Consider the following 16,960-nt stretch of genomic DNA (forward strand, 5'->3'; position numbering starts at 1 on the left):
TGTTTGCTTTTTTTATTTGAACGGTGTTGTTTTGCGCGTTTGCATGTGTGCAGAGTCGGGAAGGCTACATGGGGATTTCCCAAAATTGAATAGTAGTACATGTACATCCATGCATGATACCAAGACTGGCAAGAGTAAATGAAAATTTTCATGTACATGTAGGACCTCTACTCTTGATGTATTGGCAAGAGTACATAACACCCTGGGGGTTATGTACTCTTGATATTGGTGATACATGTACCAAGACTGCCTAGCTCTTATTGATGCTCCAAGTCCAAGTCCAAAGAGTAGGTCAACTGGGGCCGGGTTATGACTTATACTAAAGTTATACTTACATGTACATGTATATCAAGAGTACAATATACATGCCAAGTGACCCCCCCCCCCCCCGGGCTCCGAAGGATCACCCGCACAATGTATTTCGGCCGCGTGCGGTTACTGTGTGGAGCGGTAGCCGCTGAGCCAGTGTGATGGCACATGCACATACTTCTCATCATTGAAGATTGCTTCATGCCTTGTCCTTCAAGTCGTAGAGACTGAGAAAAAGGATACATCGTGGATTTTGCTGGCGCTACGTGTACTTTATTGCCTGCGATGGGCACTTTCTACAGTCGGGAACCCTTGCACACATTCCGGGTAGCGTTCAGTATCGTCAGAAAATGGCTAATCATACTTTTTGTTGTTTCACTATTGGCTACGCACTCGGGTCATTGGCAATTGCTATTCAGCCGTGCAGTAGGCATTACTGGCATTAGGTTGTTGCCTGGTCAAGCAAGGGCCACGTTCACGTATATCCATCGCCTGAGAGGCCGAGCGATAGCCCCTCACAGCAGACACAGCCAAAGTTAATGGTAACCACACTACGTGGCATGCTGCCTGCAGATTCATGAAGTATTTTAAGATTGCAAACCCCAATTGCCCAGCGTCCCCATTGCGTCTTGTGGGGTAATGTATTGCTCCCAGCAATAAAGAACGACTTAAAGGTAGCATGTGTAAGTACAATTAGACGTCTAATCATAACGCCATGTCCAACCAGCACTGTCTTTAAAATGAGGAAATCAAATCGATACGCATCTCAAACTCGCTGTTCAACATCAATAGTGCACCTCACACTCAGAGCTCAACATCAACTATATATTAATTTAAAAGAAGAAACGTCCTGTCCTAAAAAAACATTTAGCCAGACAGACACATAATTATGAAACGGAAATAGTTCTCCCCCTGGCCCCGCCACACAACAACGCAAACTCTTGGTTGTGTTATAACAACAAATAACAAGGGCGCAGGAGGAGAAAGACAAAAAGACTAGAATGAAAACGATGACGGGAAAAGACACCCGGGAAAACACACGAAGAAACAACAAAGACCAAGCAGTAATAAAGCGACGACAAATCGGGACGACCAATCAGGGACTAATACGTACAGAACACATGACCACGACCAAGACAACCAGACCACGGACGAATCACACATGACTCTCATTCCCAGACCGAACTAGCACTGCGCATGTACAGCATTCACTTGACAGTCACTCTCACACAGACGGAAGCAGATCCTCGTACTCTGACAACGCGTACTCTTGCATGCACCACATACCATAAACGTCACACATCACACCATACTCACACGTACACTTAGACCATCAGACACTGGACTCTACAAGACAAGAACCAAATACAACAACATGCGTAAATCATACTCGTAATACAATTTCGCAACATATACACACACGCGCGTGTGCGTGCGCTCACTGACACACCCACCCACCCACCCACACACACACACTCACCCCCCCCCCCCCCCCACACACACACACAAACCTATGTAAAACTACTGTAGTTATGTACACAGCATTGTACCTATGTTAGGATCGACTTTCCGCACGATCAAGGCCGACCATCACCAGAAGATGATCACTCGAAATGGAGGTGAAGGTTGTCCGCACTGGCTGTGCGCAGAGCGCGAGACTCGACCAAGAACACCTGTCGCTTCAGCGTGGTCACATTACAGTCAATGATACCGGCACAAATATCAAGCAGATAACCAAACGACTGGTGGTAGTGGAGCTGCGCTGCCGGTTTCAATCGTACATAGTTTGCCCCAGAGCTCAGACAAGTCGACATGTTGAGATGGGAATCATCGGCAGTTCGAGTCCTGTCCTCGCTAGGTCCCAGAGGAAACTTCAGAGGAAAGGCATGTACTTTGCGTGGCCGTTCCGGTATGACTGGCGCGTCTGCGTTTACGTTCAGATGCTGCGGAGCCAATGGCGCATAGGAAGATCTATCATTGCCCGTGGCCGCTTTCAAGAATGTGTGCCGATGAGTCTTGCAAATATCTTTGCGCAGGTCTACAAGCAGGAGAAGAACAGAATTCACAACATGAGATGGTATGCATGTATACATAGCGGGAAGCTGAGGGTTTCCAGGACATGCTTACAGTTGCTCAATACATGTACATTGCACCTGTACAGTAATACACTGCATGACTGGATGCTCTGCAGTCTTTACACACTTGAGAAGTACAATCACGTCTATATAGTATTATTACACGTCCACACAAAGTAGAAGAGAATTAAGGTACACCAGCTAGATCAAACCGGCCAAACCTGCAAGGGTTTAGCATACATGCTCACGTGCTGTGCAGTCGCAACTAGAAGCAAGATCCGGGGGTGCAGCTGGACACTGATTTTACTGACAAGGGAACGGTTACGCCAAGAAAAGAAGCAGAGGAAAGCCAGGGCATTGAATCTATTTCAACGTACTGTATTCATCTTTACTGGAATGCAGTGATGGTGGTCGCATCAGGAACTGCCCACGCTGCTCCTCAACCACTCGGTCACTGTTCATAAGAGTTCGAATATTCAGCCTGCAGCAGAGCATAGAACGGAAGCACAGGCAAAGCCAGTTACAATAGAGGGAGTCCAGCACAATGTCCACATGCTGAAGTTCCCAGATCTCAATATCGAATGCATGTATGGTGTTAGCAATCTGCCGGAAAGTGGCCCGGAACGTACATCAAACTGTTAACTTCATTTCATGCTGTCCAGCACCACATGCAATGTGCTAGAAATTTAGTAGAAAACCATAGGTTTGAAGCAGCGGGTAGAAAGTCCTCTTTTAAAAATCGAACAAATTTCCCAGGGAATGGCAAGGGGTTGACAAGCAGCCAACATTTACCAAGCAAAAAATTGAAAAAACCTAACCAGTAACTTGCATATAATTTTGGAGCAAATTCAAACCCATGTGATTGTGAATGGTGATACGGCTACACTATCCTACTCAAGGTTTCACACGTGCATCAGCCATCATGTCTTCAAACCCAGAGTGACTACATTATAGGCCAGTCAGACATCATTGTCCCGTCCGGTGTGAGGTCCGTGCTGCTAATAGTAATACTCACCTCTGTTGGTGTGCACTGGGCGTTGAGAAAATGCCCCTGGAGCGCTCAGAGAACATGGCCAGCCAATCTTGCCAAATCGGGATCATGTCACGATGTTCTGAGAACAAAAGAAAAGGACATTTGCAATAGGTGAATTTACTAGTACAGTGCTGCTCAATGAAATCCAGTCGCGTCCCTCAAGTACGCGCCGGACATTGAGCAGCCCCAGGCCTGCGAACACTGGGCTGCGAAAAGGTGGGAGGCGCAAACTTGAGTGACGCGACTGGATTTCATTGAGCAGGACTGTACTTGCAGCTGTCATATAACGTCGAGGAAAAGAAACACAACAACACAGATATGGGAGATTAAAGTTGAAGACTCCACTGCACTCCGCTGCAGCTGCACTTATATGTATGCAACATGCAGAGAATCAGTTGCCATTCACTGTCCTCTTGCCTCCTCCAAAGGTCTGTTTGGTCTCTTTATCATGATTATTATTATACCTTTAGAAGTTTTAGATACTGTTGCTACGCCTGCACTAAGTTCTGTTCGGACGGACACAACAGACTTCTGCCCTTTCTCCTGACTCATGCTACATAATTAATTATACATCTCCCTGGACATCTCTCCCTGGACTGCTTTCCATGTAGAAGTACCACAGTGCATTTCTCCGTCTATGAGCGCTAGCCGTTTCCGTCTCGTAAACTCATCGTTGGCTTCCACTATCTAACCACCAGGTTAGTACCAGAGTAAGCTCATTTCCTTCCTTTTTTGTACCTTAGCTCTAGGTATACACCATAGTAGAGTTCAGACAAGAGATTTGGGATGCAGTTTTATCTCCAGGTCGTGTAGGAGTAAGTTCGTGAACTGGTCTCTTGTAGTTGACCATCCCTATGTTCGTCTCCCCGCTTGGCCAAGTGCTACACTGATGTTTGACCCATATTGTGGTAAAGACACATGTATGTTCAGCCATTTCCATGTGTCTTTACAATCATAATTGTGATTCAGTCTTCAGAGATATTTATAGATGATACCAAGTCGTATCATAGTACGGCCGTGGTACCTCAGACACAGAAGAAAGTGAATGCCATGCCATTAATGCAGCTATGAGGGGTCGTCGCAACAGTTTTTTGTCGTCCCTGAAACGAACATGATTCGTGGGGGGGGGGGGGGGGGAGGGGTGCGAGCCAAAATCGCAAGTCAACCGACACTGTACATATGACATGCACATCATGGATGCAATTTTCGTCGTCCAGCATAGCAAGCTGTGTTCGTTTCAGAGGGAGGGGAGGGGGTCCGAGTACGAAATGAACGATGCTCGTTTCAGGGACGACAGAAAACTTTTGCGACGACCCCTAAAGAAGCCGGGAGAATCTTTACTAAAAGAACACAATCAGGACAGAGCAACCGAGGTGTGGCTTTCTTGCAAACAAGATGAAAAAAATGGTGGCGCTCGGCATATGTAGATGTTATCAAGGTATTCGTGTGACTGCTTGTGACTGCACGGTAGCAAAACATACCTGGCTTGACGGGTGTCTGCGTAGACACATTCCATTGGATGGGCTGGCTATGCTCGGCCTGAAACCTACATTACAAGCAGTCAATAAAAAGTGAGATTGACACCAGTAAGAGCGGAGAAATTTAGCTGTTTTATCCTGGACCTGCCAACTGCCGCCTACTGCTTACTACAAGAAGCAGTAAGTGGTAGGTCCAAGACACAGCCAATGCTGCAAACATCGAGAGAGAGAGAGAGAGAGAGAGAGAGAGATAGAGAGAGAGAGAGATAGATAGATTGTGTGCCCTTACCACTCAAGAATATCATCCAGTCCATAGATCAGTTTAATGACTACGATCAGCGATGCCATACAGCACAAATCCAGGTTTGTGTCACGCCAAGCTCGCTGGTAGGTCTGTCCCGAAACGACAGGGTGCTGGGGTAATGGTGCCAACACGAGGAATTGATTAAAGCATTGTGCTAAGCGAGCTACGGCATCACCCAACAGATTGAAAGGAGAAAAAACAACCAATTGGGACAGTGAGGAATAGAGTGTAACTTCGGCAGCACAACACGATGAGGGCTACGAGTATTTAAACATCTGGAGGCGAGGGATGCGTGTTTTGGCTGTGTGCTGTGGTGGTTCTTCTCCTGTAAAATCACCATCGAATCAGGATCAATAGGTGCACCATCGAATCAGGATCAACAGGTGCACCCTGCAGATGGCACGATGGATCGCCTACTCAGTACAACTCACGGCTGCTTCAAAGTGTGCCTTGTGGTTACTACACACATTCGCACACACACATTCGCGCACACACATTCACACACACACATTCGCACACACACATTCGCACACACACACACACACACTTACCAGGGAGGAGGAGAGTCTGCAAGAAACGAGTGGCTATCGCTCCAAGGTCAATTGGCGGCAGTGGCAAGTCAATTGCCTTTGCTATGTCGTGTGCCAGCATGTACAACGACTTAGGGCATGGTGCTTTCTGAACACAATCAAAAGGTTGAAAACATGGAAGTAGAATACATTGGTTTAGCACTCCTTTACTCCACAAGACAGTCAGGAGCAGTATTCAGCCATTGGCATAATTTCAGACATTGCTCCACACATCGCAAATTGCATATTCAAATTCTAGATGCACACCGGCTACAACAAAACAATACAGCCAGCGCCTCCTTACCATACGTACCCCGCCGCCCTTCTTCAACAGTACCATACTGAACAAGTAAGGATTTCCCAAAGCAAGTGCATTGTATATCTACGTAGTGCTGTGACATACCGTCGTTCGAAATAGAAGATACTGGTGGTTCCATAGCACCATGCGCTCCTCCAAGAGATAGTCAACGTTGAAGTACGGAAACCACCCCTCCTTCGTCATACTGTAGAAGGAAGTAGATCAAACCACTATAAGTAACCATGGCAGCAGCGTGTTCAAACACAGTAAAAAAAAGGTGTTCAGATTTCTAGGGGTGAAACGATTACACTTTTCAACTATCGGTTAACCTACCCTTTTATCGATTCGATTATCGATTATGATATCGATTACTGCGTCCTAGAAATTGCCGCGCCAGACCAGCACAAAGCATGCCGTGTTGACACATATACATACACACATGCAGATGAACCGCATGCTCTACACAGTGCAGTGGCACATCACGTGCGGGTGCAGACAGCCAGTTTTTTAGTGCGCATGTATACATGCACTGTCGATCTACAATGTACGTAACAATATCGGATCCTACTACTACAGTTGTAGTACAGTCATGTACATGACATCTTTTACAAGTTAATTTTTTATTTTTTAGAATCGCGTAATCGGAACAGACAGCGTAATCGAAATCGCTTCGTTGTAATGATCGATTAGGGGCCGGTCACATTGAGGGAACAATCCTCAGTTTCATCACAGCCACACTGGATACGCACGATGAAAAAATCTTACCCACACGAGCAATTTTGCTGTCACCATTCGCTTCTGGCAGTCTATCAGCCCCGCTCCTGGGCCAGAGCTGCATCAGGACAGCCTCTAGAGCATCGCTCCACTTCATAACGCAATAAAAAACAAGGAAACTCAAAGAAATCCAGTGGAAGCCGTGGATGGTTATAATTTTCAGCGGAAAAGCGAGGCCTCGAGCTGATTTTCATGGAGTGGATTATATCGCTCAAATCTCCCGGACAGCGGCAAATATCCATGGTAACCACGGATTTTTTTCAAAATTTCCCTCAGTGTGACCGGCCCCTTAGACGGATAACCGATATAATCGTTTCAGCCCTACAGATTTCCCTGAAAGCCGATACCCACCTGACCAGAATGAATCAATAACAGGGGAGTGGCAAGACGAACGGAAACACTTTGGAACATTTCTTTACCGCGAGCCAGAGAGAAAGGGAGAGAGAGAGAGAGAGAGAGAGAGAGAGAGAGAGAGAGAGAGAGAGAGAGAGAGAGAGAGAGAGAGAGAGAGAGAGAGAGAGAGAGAGAGAGAGAGAGAAAGAGAGAGAGAAGTCAGAGAGCCACCATAATGCCCCATGCATTCAAGGGCACATTCATATTAGACACCCTTAGCCAACAACGTTATGTTGTAACGGTATTACCGTAAGGGGGGAAATACCGTGATTTGGGCTGGACCGTTAGCAAGATGCACGCTATTTTTAGTACGCTGTTGCCGCGAGAATAGCTTTTACTTCACGCGGTACAACCATTTATGTCACCATATACGCAATACAAGGTGAAATGCGCACGGACTATGTAATATTTGGCCAAAACACGTACTGTTGGTCACAGCGATAAATCAGCCCCCATAACGTTTTTACGCTGCAGCTTCAACGCTATTTGGGTGATCAAGGTACGAGTACCGTAAAAAATAGCATTACCGTTGTTTGTTAAGGGTGTCTATTGAGACACAAGGTCGCACATGACCTACACCAACCCTACGCAACACACATCCAGCATGCATAGCAGAACAAAATGATTACAACTTGGACATTACAAAGGACTCTCTTACTTGCACATGTCTGAAGCTAGAAGAGGCTCTGCCAAGCTGAGTAAAGCCAGATAGTTGATGGCGAGGAGATGTATTAACCGAGGCTGCTTAGTTGCAAGCTTGTTATTGCTCCACGCCGGCAAATCATACAATCCCGGGTTGAATTGATGGAATTCGTCATCAGATGAATCGGCAGCATCTGCACTATCGTCATCCTCTGTCCACTCCACTGTTTCTAGTCCTTCCTGAACTTTCTGCTCATGATAATCGGACATTGTTCCGCTGTCATCGCTATCGTCATGGTTGCTATCGTCATCACTGTGCACTTGGGGAACCTCGCTGAAACGCACCTGGCGATGCGATGTCACTGATCCTTGATTGCGCAGTCCACTCTTGGTAGGTGGCGCCAGAGTTGATTGGCTGCTGGTTACAGGATCAGAACTAGATTCGTTGGGAACGCTTGCAGCTTGAACTTCACCACTGACCTCAGCAGGTGGCTGCAATTGAGCTGGGCTTGCAGCTGTAGGGCTTGCAGGTGTAGGGTCTGTGTGTGATGGTTCAGACCGCTTTAGCCTCTTAGCTTTCGGTGTACGAACGGCCTTCTTGAACCGCTTTCTACGTTTGACGCCCTCCTGCTGGAAGGCAGCGTGGGCTGCTTCCTCCTCTGCTGGATTGTCGGTGAAGGCGAGGCCAGCATAGCGAAGGTATAAGAACCACAGCTGCCCAACAACGTCCTAAAAACATCAGCAGGAGAACACAGCACAGGACACGGTAACACTTTTAGACATACCGTAATGTCGCGTATAAAAGCAGGTTCTTACGGCCGTATAAGCCGGGGTTCAAACCATGCTTCTATTCAAAACATGCTTCTATGTCAAGATCATCAGTGTTCTCTGTGCAGTGCATACTGCCACGTATGTACTGTGCAAGTACAGTGTACTTGCGCGTGTCTTTGCACAGAGCGGCTTCTATTCAAATCGTGCTTCTGTGTCACGGCACGCTTTGAAAAACCGGCTTCTATTCGAGTAATGCTTCTATACAGGTCATGCTTTTATATGCGACACTACGTACTTGATGCAACGGCCAAGACTTAGTGTGGATGTGTGTGCGGTGATTAGCTATGATTAAGACATTGCATCTTGTTCACACTTTAAAAAGCCGGATCAATGTTCAGGAGGAATGATAAAGTTCAATTCGCATACAGCATTCACCAAACAGCAGAGCCTACTATGTGGAAAGAACTCAAGTCAAGCAAAGTCTAGACCCCCTGAAGAACTAACGCTAAGGCATACCTCTAGCTCAGTAGGAAAGCCGGCGCAAACCAAAGCATCCACTTGAGCCTGGAGGACCACCTGCAAACTTTCCACCAACGTCCATGTTCTCTTCGGTTCAGCTGCCTTCTGCGGTGTCTCTCCGTCTTTGCTACTAGTACTAGTAGAAGCAGTAGTGGCAGCAGCACTAGCGGAAGAAGTGGATGATTTTCCCGCAGTGCAAGTTTCATCGCCCGAGTCGTCCGTATCGGACTCCGTAGGGATTCTTGAATCATTGTCGGCGTCCGCCACGGCATCGTCACCGACATGGCTGTCCGCATACAGCAGCAGCGCGTTAAGATCCCAGCTATCATCTGACCCAGTGGTTCTCATCAGGTGGCCTGCTCGCAGCATCTGCATGTCCTCCAGCTGTGCCGTGCGGCGCGCACTGAAACGCTTCGACGTCCGCGTCGGAGTTGCCGTAACCAACTCCTGCGACGCGCCGCCTGGCAAACAAAAGATAGAACATGTGCAGAAATGAGAAGTTGGGAGAAGGCAGAATTGGATACACGTCATGAGTAGCAGTCCACCACTGCAACTTCTGTAAGTAGATAATAGCCGGTCAGAAAAGCGTGACAACTTGGCACCAAATTGACAGAGTACGGAGACAATCAGCGACTTGGCACCTAGCTCCAACTCAGCACAATACAGTATTCTGTCATGCTAGTGCCTACAATATAGCAGCCACACTTGCTTGACTGCATATCGCCAGTCACAGGGATGTACAATTACTCATAATTATAATTATCCCTTCTCCTGTCCTGTCTCCTGTTCCACGCGAGTCAAGTCTGCGCCTGTCAAGGTTTCGCGCTGATCACTTTTGGCAGTGTGCCGCTAGGTGAAGCATTGCCCAGACTACTCACCGTCGAGCATCACTATCAGAGCAGTGTGCACAATTGTGCTTTGGTACCGGTAAATAACTTACTCATACACAGGCTGTACATTCTACTCCGAATACGTATACCTTGAGAGGTTAAATGTTGGGTGTGCGTGGGGGGGGGGGGGAACAGAGATGGGCAGATAGACTAGAAGGGAAATCCCCTGCCCGGTAGCCTGTAACGTGTACATGAGCGCATAACACCTTGTACTCATACCTAATGTAAGCATTTGGGACGCGTCACTGTGGCCGGCCCGAGAACGTCTTTCGGATGCCCAGCGGCCACCGCCCATGATCATATCATCGGTGGCCTCCTCCCTCTGTACCAGCTGCAGAGCACAATACACGTACACACAACACAGTGAGGTCCTTGCAAACAAACACAAAGTTGCCAGCTTTCGCCAACGCAAATAAAAAACAATGCCGCTTGGCCACAGTACAAAGAGTACAAAGGCGTTAGTGTACAGCTGAGCCAGTATCGGCAAAACGTCCACAAGCAAGAGTATGCAACTGTGCTTGTGGGTCCGCTGTGGGGCTTTTCGTTCGTGCACACCGGTAGATCAGTGCACACACACCGGTAGATCAGTGCACACACACCGGTAGATCAGTGCACACACACCGGTAGATCAGTGCACACACACCGGTAGATCAGGGTCATAACAGAGACACGTGTACACTGCTTGGAGAACGCTTTCAACTGCCCAGCTCACTATACGCACCAAGGACAACACTAAACCAAGAACAAAGAGAAAATGCCACTACACTCAGACTGTTTCTGTAATTCACACTTAAAACCATGGCACCAATCCTACCGGTGTACTTTCACATGCACGTAGTACCGTACTATCTTGACGCACTGGTCACATTTTTTCGCACATCCCTACTTAGCGCTGTATGTTATATTTGGTAATGTTCTCACTTTTTAACTTTCACTCCAAGTGCATATACTCCTAATAGTAGCGTTTACTCCTTCCATTTAATCACGAGATTCAATTGATAATTGCGACAGGAAAATGTTCTGGAACACAGCTTTGGTTGCTACGTTTGTGATACGAGCAGGCGCAGGCGGGAGGGCTCAACTCAGTCAGTACCGGCCAACGCGTAACCCAAGCATACAGGAAACCACCCAAAAGCGAATGCATCCATACAAAACGGGGTCCAAGTACATGCAGATCTAAAAGTCACGGTTGTCGCAACTCCGAACGTAGGACTTTCAAATCCGTCAAAAAAAACTGTTTTGCTATGGGCAACAAGAAGCATTCAGCTCGTCCTGGAAAGCAACCCTAACAAGTCGTGGGCCAGAAAGTAGCCAGAACTGCTGAAGGTGAGCAATTTCCTGCGATGGGCGCCACTGCTTCTGCCTCTGCATCGTCGTAGCGCAAGGTGAGTTTGAGCACTCCTTCATGGATAACTGCAAATGACTCATCGAGCCGTAACAGTGGCTCAAACTCCCCAAGCACAGAGCAGGACTCATCCAGTGGGTGCTGTGATAGCAGTGAGTCCGAGAGTGGCCCGGACGGAGACGATGATTCTCGCACTGGCTTATTGTCTGGATACCGTTTAGTAGACGTGACCAGCTTGCAATCAATCATATCTGAAGCTTGCCCGTGTAAAATTAGTGGAAGCGGTGAAATACTAAAGGGCGATTCACAATACAACTTTCTGCGACGCGACACGTGATTTGCGACAGTCGCGACAAGAAAGCTGTCGCAAGGCACCTGTCGCAGAAGTTGAAGAAAGTTCAACTTTTGTGACATGCGACACGCGGCATACACAAATGGAGTACAGTTTCGACCCTGGGTGCACGTGCAGTGCACGTGCATAGTACTACTTGTGCATGAGGATATCCAGATGTCGCAACAAACATGAAGAATATTGTGAACCGTGTGTCACTGTCGCAGCTCGTCGCATGTCGCGTCGCAAGAAGTTGAATTGTGAATCGACCTTAACGTTAGTGAGACGTTGTGTTCTGGTCTAGCCAATATAGTTTTTTTGTTTATTTTTTATTCTTCGGAAAACACTGAATTGACATAAATATACAAGTATGACGTCATGCTAGACTAATGACTATGTGGAAGGTAATACTGTAAAAGCCATATATATAACGAAGTGCTAACTCTAACGAGTTAACGAGGGGAAATCTGTCGCTAAAATAGAAATCGTTATACAGAAATCGATACATATAATGTCCTATTGAGCGTTGAGAATGAGTGAGAATCGTTACCTTTGGTACACGTAAACCAGTCAATTTTGGGAAATCGTTATGTATGCGCCTCGTTAGAATAATGGCTTATACAGTATCGCATACCAGTGTAATGAGAGTTCACATAACAGTAGCAATTCATCATGTATTGTGTTTCAAGTCTGTGTTTGAAACTTCATAACAGTTTCTCCAACTGCAAGAATCGTGCAATATTGTAGGGAGAGTCGGCTACAGCTTGACTGACGGATGCAGACGACTGAAGAGCTGCAGAGTGACGGCTTTGTGCTCTTCCTGGGAAGTCGAAAAGGAAGTGCATTGCATCCTCGACGACGCCAGGGCAGAAGACACAGTGAGGCGAGTCTGCAGCTCCAATGCGGTGGAGGTAGCCAATCAGAAGACTACAGTGGCCGGTCATCAGCTGGTTCAGCTTGCAGGACGCTTTCCGTGTCCGAAGGTCGCCGAGCTTCTTGGTGTTGAGCAGTGGTGGCGGGTACCGCGTTGCCTTGCGGACTGCAGTCTCGGTGGCTTGCACTGGAAGACGGACGTGACCCTGGGGGACCTGGGTACCAGCCGCAGCCAGGCGATCTACTTTGTCGTTGAGGAATAAGCCACAGTGACTGCTAACCCAAACAAGGTGGATGCTGCTAACAAGCTGGCTAATGCTCTTGATAGCCTCAAACACAGGAATCGTATCTGGACTCATACGGTGCGGATCATCGGCAACAGAATCAGTCAACGAGCGACCGTCCGTAACGAGGATGAGGTCTGGCAGCGAGGGTTGATCATCTTTGTTGGTGAGGCCAGCCGCAAGTAGACCTCCTGCCGCAGAGAGATCGGCTACTGCTGCAGTTACCTCGGCGGTGAAGGAAGTTGCTACCACGCCTGCAGGATCGCTTCCACTGCAAACTTCAGAGAGTTGGCCATCAGTGACTTTGATGACAAGATAGCCACTTCCTCCTGTACCCTCATCAGTGACACTGCCATCTGTCCAGACTTCATATGACTGAGATTGAGCGCAAAGAGAGGAAACCTTGTCCAGGCACTCCAGGGCTGCAGAGAACCGGACATGCGGGGGATCATCCCTGCTGCAGTCAGTGATGTGGATCGTCAAGTTCTCCACCTTTGCCCATGGCGGTGGTCGCGAAGGCAGCGGGAAAAATTGCTGAGTAGGCAAAGTCTCCTGGGCTATAAAAACCCTGCAATCGCCACGCAAAGTGGTCATTGGCTACTCCAGCCATGTATTGCTTGGAATAAAAAATATATAAAATAACTGTCGCCAAGTGGTCTTGTCATGGCGTATGCGTTGAGGAACCTGAGTGGAGAGAACGGTGTGAGCAGGGGTTGGGCAATGTTGGCCAAATTCCTAGCCTGGCGTGTGATTTTTGTATGCACGGACGGAGCACCTGAAACCTCGTACAGCTTGGTCAGTGGTGTAGAAGGCACACATCTTGTAGCGACGCGCAGGCACTGGTTGTAAGCTGTCTCCAGCAGTCGTTTTCCACTGTTCGTTGTGAGGCCATAGTATGCAGCCGCGCCATATAACCCGGATGACAGTACATACTGGTTGATGAGGCGCATCGTTGATTATTGGTCCAAGCCCCACTCCCGACCAGTCGTGGCCTGGATGACTCGCAGACGCTGTTGGATGCGTTGGCGGACAGCTAAACATTGCTCAGAAAAGTTCATGTTGGCATTCACAACGATCCCCAGGAAGCGGGTTGAGGAAGCTGATGGTATAGCAACGATGTTGAGGAACTGCTGCAAAGACAAGTCTCGAACTCGGTAAGACGTTGAAATAACAACTTGTACTGACTTGACGAGTTAAGTGTAATGCAGCTACGGCGACAGAAATCAGAGACGTGGTCCAGCAATTCCTGCATAGTGGATTGCATAGCCGACACATTCTTGCTTGACACAGCGAGGGCGATGTCATCTGCGTACATGAACGGCATGACGTCCACCTGATGTTGCGATAGATTTGGAAGAGCTAGGTTGTCAAAAATCGAAGCAGTGTACAGTAACCAGAGCATGGGCGAGATTGACACCCCTTGTGGCACTCAACGATGCACTGTTCTCTTGCCGCTGACTGTTGTACCCAACTTCGTGTCTACGATTCTTCCACGGATGAAGGATATTATAGTTCAGGGCCGGCGGAACCGGTCAGGCTGATCTGGCCATGGCCGGACCACTTTCCCAGCTGGATGGTCCATGTGATTCGTGCAAAACCGGTGTAAAAAAATCCAGAGGTACATGACTTGACTGTACTGCTAGCATGCTGACGTGTGATGTGCTTCGAAGTAGCTCAGGACTCCGTGACCGGCACTGTATGGCTGATATGGATAAAAAAAGTTGTGTTTGTGTTCTTTTACTATAATTTTCTGCATTTTCTGGAGCCTTAGAGATGCCCAAATTTGCTCTATTTCACGTAAATTTTAAATATTTCCCCCGGGGAGGTCTCCCGACCCCCCTCAAAGGTTGGCCGGACCACTCCCGAACTCCTTCCTCCGGCCCTGTAGTTAGTATTTTGGTACTCCAGTGATGAGTGCCCTATGCCTGTAGAGTGTGCACTCTACTAATGCCAAACGACTACCAGTATTACTTTGATTGCAACAGGCGAAGTATTCTGGTGGCAAGATCCATAGGTAGGGAGTTCAGTTCCGGTCGCAAAAAAAGCGAAAAATGCAGTCACAGCTCGCCTGTACAAAGTGAATGGGCGCCTCATGGCTGCAGTTCGAGATGCAGTTCGAGGCCCAAGTATCTTCTCCCGCGGCCTTTTCGGCCTTGTCAATGCTATTTTTAGGTAGCTGAGGTCATTACTTTTCCAATGGTGCCACACATGCCATGCTTCCAAAAATAATGCCTCCGCGCTTGGCGCGGATGCACTTTGAAGTACTAATTTCGACCAGATCCGTACTCGGCCCCGCGAGGAACACCCGATTTCCGTGTTCAGCGGCCTCGAACTAGCGTAAACCAAGAGGATTCTAGAACATTGAGGCTCGCGCTTTATCACGGTAGAAGGAAAATGATCACAGAAACCAGCCCACGGCGAGTTCCTGGTGGTAGACGAAAAAATCGAGTGAACTGCGCGCACACTGTAGAAGCAGTGACGGTGAAAACGTGTGACTTGAGCAAGTAGGTGCGCACGGCATACGTGCACACTGCATGCATGCACACATCCTGTATCGCCATGTATGCACCAGATAGTGCAGTGCTGGACGGAAACCACACGGCTCACATACATACTTGCATTTACTTCTGTGACTATTTTCTCCCCCGTTTTCCGATCTTCAATCGACTACAGTCGTCCCTCTCTAATCCGGCACTTGTTTATCCAGCACCTTTGCAAACCAGCACACTTTCTGGCAAAACGAATTTTTTCAGTTCATTTTCTACACTTTAATCGGGCACTTGAATTCCGCCTCCAGCAGCGATTTTCTGCAACAAATCACTCAAACTGTACATAATTCGATTTTCTAATCCAGCAGTTGTACATCGCATACCGTCAGGGAGCATTGTAACATACACAACACATGTAACATACACTTGGGAATATCCTATGCACTGGCATAGGATATTCCCAAGTGTATGTTACAGACATACATTCCACAAAGTACTTGGATTGACACAGAAAATCCCTACGTTTTGATGTGCGACACAAACATGTATGTTAATAGGTGGGCCGGGTTGGAGGGCCGGCTTAGATAATCCAGCACCCTTGTTTATCCAGCAGAAAATGCCGTTGCAAAGGGTGCCGGATTAGAAACTCTAGATTGCCTTGGAATTTTGGGTTCAAATTTTCAAAGGTTGTGTCTCACATCTTCCCGGTTTAGAAAAACTAGCGTTTTATGCGAAACTCGCGAATTTGGTTTTTCGATCGAAGTCCCTACCATAAGTCGTGGCCACAGCGGGTTAAATTTTGGAGGTCGATTGTTCTCAGCAATTTTTTTAAATTAAATAAAAAATCGTTGATTTGCAGTATAGTAGTTGTGAAAACTATGAATGATCCCTGAATACATACTTCCTTCAAACGTACAGTGCACGGATTTACAACAAATACGAAGGCATAGTCTATGCACTATACTCGCAATGTAATGCTACAGCTGTGCTGAATCATTCCGCCCTTACCTCGACTTGAGTTCCACATTCTTGACAAAATGAGAAACCCTCATCTTCTTCGAAAGAAGTACTGCCGCAAACTCTGCACGCACCACTACTCATTCTTACAGCCACTCACGTCGTAACGATCCGAGACTTTGGAAGGGTTCTTAGTTCACATCACCTCAACTTATCGTTACTTGTAGTAAGGATCCACAAAGTAGAGAGAAATTAATTGGAAAAGCAACTCGGCAGTATGGAAGCGATCTCTGATCTCTCGCTCTCCTCAACCGTCCTTGATATGTTGGTAACAGAGCAAGGACTGCACATAATATACGTGTAATAACGTGGGCACGGTTCCACTCCGGTCCGCAAACGATCTGGCCATGTTGAGCAAGAAAGCAAGAAACCCCACAACGTAGGCATTATTAATTTTTTGATTGAAGGCGTCTCTGCATGCAGCCCACCCCTCGATTCGGCGTCGTCGTTTTCTATTCTCGTTCGAAAGCAGTGCACGTGCGGGGCCGGGGGCGGGGGCGGCGCCGGGGGGGGGGGGTATCTGACCCAAAAATGACGCACGCAAGTGTACCGCGAATATCGGTGGT

The 16,960-nt window shown here is 47.7% G+C and overlaps 1 protein-coding gene across 1 annotated transcript; it reads right to left on the reverse strand.

Moving 5' to 3' along the window:
- Positions 1–1,812: 1,812 nt before the first annotated feature.
- Positions 1,813–16,775, reverse strand: LOC135804469 (uncharacterized). The gene is made up of 11 exons (XM_065318350.1): positions 16,386–16,775; positions 10,275–10,386; positions 9,163–9,626; positions 7,892–8,604; positions 6,172–6,271; positions 5,751–5,877; positions 5,185–5,362; positions 4,899–4,963; positions 3,400–3,496; positions 2,762–2,865; positions 1,813–2,347 (listed from the first exon to the last, which is right to left on the reverse strand). Exons 1-11 carry the CDS (start codon positions 16,476–16,478, stop codon positions 1,914–1,916), a joined length of 2,487 nt encoding a protein of 828 aa, XP_065174422.1. The 5' UTR covers positions 16,479–16,775; the 3' UTR covers positions 1,813–1,913.
- Between the last annotated feature and the right edge of the window lie 185 nt (positions 16,776–16,960).

The sequence above is a fragment of the Sycon ciliatum genome, chromosome 1, assembly GCF_964019385.1.
Source record: "Sycon ciliatum chromosome 1, ocSycCili1.1, whole genome shotgun sequence".
Taxonomy (NCBI): Eukaryota; Metazoa; Porifera; class Calcarea; order Leucosolenida; family Sycettidae; genus Sycon; species Sycon ciliatum.

Excerpts from the sequence above, each read along its gene's own strand:
- LOC135804469 (XM_065318350.1), bottom strand. The coding sequence starts at position 16,478 with ATGAGTAGTGGTGCGTGCAGAGTTTGCGGCAGTACTTCTTTCGAAGAA. Across the intron at positions 6,272-7,891 it reads CTAGCTTCAGACATGTGCAA|TATGACGAAGGAGGGGTGGT; the intron begins GTAAGAGAGTCC and ends TTCCTTCTACAG. Across the intron at positions 2,866-3,399 it reads CCCAGTGCACACCAACAGAG|GCTGAATATTCGAACTCTTA; the intron begins GTGAGTATTACT and ends GCTCTGCTGCAG.